The following is a 4,972-nucleotide window of genomic DNA, read 5'->3' as shown; positions in this document are numbered from 1 at the left end:
AAGAGGTGAAGGAGCCTGACGTTGGCTTCTCGGTCTCACTGAGTGTGTCGTTATTTTCATATCCCAGGGGAAGCACCCTGGCAAAGCCATCTCCGCTTTCCGGAGTTGCAGATGCGCTGTCCCACCAATATGGCTGGGGTGTAGTTTCATAGTCACTGCTGTTAACATCAGGCCAACCAGAAGAAATGTTGCCAGAGGGAATTTCAGGAGTTTCATCTGTAAAATGGAAGAGTTTGTCTCTTCCCATGGTATCGTGTGGCCTCATGAAGGATTCCTCTGGGAAACTGCCACTCTGTTCTTCCCAATTGTTTTTGTTCAAGTTTATAATATGAACCGAGATGTTTCGAGGTGGATAAGGGGCTGTAAGAGAAAGATACATTTTCTTTAAATTTTCAAGTAATTTTTAAACTCTATTATAGTGAATGCATAATCTATTCACAAGTCAGATACGCAGGCAGATTTACAAAATAGAGTTTAGTTTAACTTCTATATGTCTATGTTCTCATTTATATCAAGAACAATTGTGGTTTCCAGTACACATACATCTAAGATTTTGTGAGTGATGGGTTGACATTTGTATACCACTAGTCACAAACTAGTGTACCACCAGTTACTTTAACTTATGATATACTATGCTTGTCCAAGTGGTAATTTATGGCTTTACTCCTCACCTCTCTACAATAGAAAATATGAGCACAAAATGTGTTTATGAATTATGGGAGCATACTTTTCTAGAAGTAGACAATTATGAAGGCACATTGTATGGTCTTTACCTGCAATAATTTCCACCTATTCTTCAAATAGCAACTGAAATATCACCTCTTCCATGAATGTCTAATGAAAGTTAATCTCTCCCTCCTTTTGGTTCTTATATAACTTTATACCTTTTTTTATAACATTCCTTGCATGCTGCCTTTTAGAACATCTACCATTTTTTTAACTTTTTATTGATTAAGGTATTACAAATGTGTCTTTATCCCTCCATTGTCCCCACATCCTCCCAGTCTTGCCCTCACCTTCACCCCCTGTTGTCTGCATCCACTGCTTATGCTTATATGCATGCATACAAGTCCTTTGGTTGATCTCTCTCCCTTACCCTCACCCTCCCCTACCTTCCTTCTGAGGTTTGAGCAACTGATCGATGCTTCTCTGTCTCTAGATCTGTTTTTGTTCATCGGTTTATGTTGTTCATTATAGTCCACAAATGAGTGAGATCATGTGATATTTATCTTTCTCTGACTGGCTTATTTCACTTAGCATATGCTCTCCAGCTCCATCCATGCTGTTGCAAATGGTAGGAGTTCCTTCCTTTTTACTGTGTGGCATAGTATTCCATTGCATAGATGTGCCAAAGTTTCTTAATCCACTCCTCTGCTGATGGGCACTTAGGTTGTTTCCAAATCTTATCTATAGTGAATTGTGCTGCTATGAACATAGGGGTGCATATGTCCTTTCTGGTTGGTGTTTCTGGTTTCTTGGGATATAGTCCTAGAAGTGGGATCACTGGGTCACCCATTTTTGAGGACAGGGAATCTTTCTCACTAGTTTCTGTCTTCCTCTCAGTACTTAGAACAACTCCCAGGTAAAAGGATTTCAATTAATGTTTCTTAACTTGAATTGAATAATTAAAAATACAAATAGAATCTTAGATGTTGACATGAGTTAAATTATATAGTTTCCTTGTCTTGGCCTAATTAATGAGAATCATGACAACTTACAATTTTAGATTGGAAGGGCCTCAGGGGTGATCTCATATAAGCTATTCCCAATGTTCATATGAATGGACTCTCCAGCATTCCTACTGAGTGAGTACTTAGGCATGCCAGGCACAGACAATTATATTGTCTAATTATATTAGACACTTATGTTGGTATTGGTAATGGATATTTAGTAGGTATATATTTGTTTTAACCATCTAGTCTTTCACCCATCCATCCGTTCCGTCATCCATCCACCCATCTATCCATCATCAATGCATCCATCCCATAATAGTGTTGTATATTAGTTACACTACTAAAATTAAACACTACAAGTTTTAGATACATCTGAATCCCAATATTCTCCTTTAATAATCTAAATGTCTGTACTCAAACATCTTCCATCTGTTTTTCTGCTTTATGGGCCTATAGAATAAGTGATGTCTATTTGATCCAGTTAAGTTATTGAATTCTAACTTTTGGTTGGATTGTGTACCTTTTAATTTAAATATTATACATCTATGATTACACTGACATATTTTAGAGTTTCCTTATTGAATATTTTGCTAGTTTCCTTTTACACTGATAGAAAATTTGTTTTAGATTATTTAAATACTTTTTAAAAATACATTTTTACTGATTTCAGAGAGAGGAAGGGAGAGAGATAGAAACATTAATGATGAGAGAGAATTATTGATTGGCTGCCTCCTACACACTCCCTACTGGGGACAGAGGCCATAACCCTGGTATGTGCCCTTGACCGGAATTGAACCTGGGACCCCTTTGTCTGGAGGCTGATGCTCTATCCACTGAACCAAATTGGCGAGGGATGTTTTAGATTATGAAAAATATGTATTTATTTTTTCCTTAGCTCTGGAATAGAATTTTTCTTAGGATGATAAAAAGTACACATACAACATATAATTTATTACTTTTTTTTCAGTAAATATAAATTTTCAGAACTTACCAGTTCTATGCTGTTTGGGTTCATGACTGACACCACTGTACTCCACGAGAGTACTTTTATTAAATGTTGCCTCAGATACCAGCTGAAAGGTAATATTACTATAACATATTCCTGGCAGCCAATGATTAAATACTGTTTTTCCCTTAAAGAAATCTGGGAAGAGAAAAAAATCAATTATATTAAAATATTGAGCTTCTAAATGACACATACTTTTAGGAAGTTCTAATCAAAATGATTAAATATCAATAAATAGTATTTCTTTCAACTTCTAGCATGAAAGTAATAAAAATTTAGCATAAGGTTAGAGATGAAAATCTGAATTTTTAAAGTCAGTCCTGAAAAGATTTTTGTGCAAGAATTGGGTATAACTGAAGTTGAATTTTGATCCCAGGAACACTTGGTGTATTAAGTAGAGAACATGTACAGAAGTTGTGGAGATTAGGTTTATATTAGCTGTTTACTTTACGGTGAAAACTAAAGGTATTTTGTCACTTTATGACTTAGAAGAAGTAATTTTTGCAAGAGATGTTTTCTCTAGGCTCACTTGTAAAAACTAGTGTATTTTAAAAGTAGAATGGTTTTATCTGACAGCTGCAGATAGAACCTGCTCAAAAAGGAAAAAAAAAAAAAAGAACTTGGAATTCATTTGGATTTAATTTAGAAAACATTAAAGAAAATAACAAATTTAGAAATCCAGTCTAAGTTAGAAAGAAATTAGAGAAGGAAATTAAAAATACCACTAATGAAATTAAAAGCCAAAAATAATTTCAAAGTTAATTGAAAAAAGAGACCATATTCACTTATTTAAAAACTCATGGCTTTTATCTCTGCAAAAGTTCCAGTGACTGCTTTTAAGCCTCTCATGATCTTGCACTTGCGTTGTAATAATAAACAAACAAGGCCCCACTTATTAATTTGCAGATAATGTTTTCATTGAAAATAAAGAATGCAATAACTTGCGGAATCTATGTTTACGCTTATTTAAATGTTTTAAAGTTTTAAAAAACTGAAAAAATGCACTGTGTATTTTCTAAACAGTGCTTCATTTAAAAAAGAAGAAGTCTATGGAAGAAAGGAATTTGTAAAAGCAGCAAGTTAAAATGATACCTTTCTAGACACCATGGACACCATGACCTGTGTGCTTCAATATGCATTCCCACCTCACCAATACATGTTTCCAGTTACAACCAGTCAACTTTGACACCATCATTTAAGCAGCCCGGGCAGAGAATTGTTAGGGTCTGGGCCAGGGAGGAGCCTACAACCAAGGTACATGCCCTTGATTGGAATCGAACCCAGGACCGTTTAGTGTGCAGGCTGAGTATTCACTGAGCTAAACCGGCTAGGGCATGTCCTGAGTATTTAAATTCCTCCACTTTGATTCACCTCCAGTGAAGCCGAATGCCCTCTCTCCTTCTCTCTCTCTCTCTCTCTCTCTCTCTCTCTCTCTCTCTCTCTTTCTTTCTCCATCCTAGCCCACCTCCTAGACCACCAAAGTCTACTGAGAATTTGGCTTGATTCTTTTGAAATTATTAATTCTCCTGGGCTCTCTTCTTTCTCTCTTTTCCCCACAGGAAATAAATTCATGTTACCTTTGGCAAGAATAACATGACAATAATTTGAGTATTTCTTATGCTTATGCATGAAACATGACTTTAATGAATCAAATATTCTAAGACTCCTCATCACAAGATTGCCATGAATAGATACTATTTTAATGATTTATTTATGGTCAAATAGTGAACTATAAGATTTATTTAGAGCAAGGGTGAAGACCATTTGGCAAAAATCATGTAAATAGTAATAATCAATTATCATTTATTCATTCTTTCTTTTGCCTCTTACCTTTATATAACATTGTCCGGAAGTCTTTACCTTCCCAATAGCTTATGTTTACTCTTGTGAAGACATTATATTTTTCTGGATAATGAATTTCAAAGAGGACTCCTGTTTCAGGTGAAGGTTTATAGTCATATATTGAAACACTAGTTACAGGTAGAGGTTCTGCAGAAAAAGAGTAAATGAAGAAAGGGAAATGGGGCAAAGGGAGAAAGGCCATTATCCATACTTGGGAGTACCAAGGAGTGTGCCTATCAAGACTTTACACATATTTTTATCACCTGCGACCACGAAATTCCTCAGGACACATGAGCTGAGTGTTCTCCTTAGCAGTAACTAATAAAGTACATTTTATAGTGTTTCCTGCCTTTCAGATAACTTTGATATTTATTTTTCTATTTGCCTGAATCTAAGAAGAACAAACAAAACATAAAAATAATAACTCAGAACCTTCAATTTACTCGTCAAA

General features: G+C 35.4%; 1 protein-coding gene across 1 annotated transcript in view; it reads right to left on the bottom strand.

Annotated features, from left to right (window-relative positions):
* Positions 1–4,611, bottom strand: part of PTPRO (protein tyrosine phosphatase, receptor type O) — an 86,589-nt gene extending 81,978 nt beyond the window's left edge. The window contains exons 1-3 of the mRNA XM_015570181.1: positions 4,510–4,611; positions 2,665–2,817; positions 1–360 (exon numbers count right to left, since the gene is read on the bottom strand). Coding sequence (XP_015425667.1) covers positions 1–360; positions 2,665–2,817; positions 4,510–4,522 — 526 coding nt within the window. The 5' untranslated portion in view covers positions 4,523–4,611. The remainder of the gene's footprint in view (positions 361–2,664; positions 2,818–4,509) is intronic.
* Between the last annotated feature and the right edge of the window lie 361 nt (positions 4,612–4,972).

The sequence above is a fragment of the Myotis davidii genome, unplaced genomic scaffold (genome assembly GCF_000327345.1).
Source record: "Myotis davidii unplaced genomic scaffold, ASM32734v1 scaffold205, whole genome shotgun sequence".
NCBI lineage: Eukaryota > Metazoa > Chordata > Mammalia > Chiroptera > Vespertilionidae > Myotis > Myotis davidii.
The sequence above is the reverse complement of the archived record's forward strand: the minus strand, read 5'-3'. Positions and strand labels throughout refer to the sequence as shown.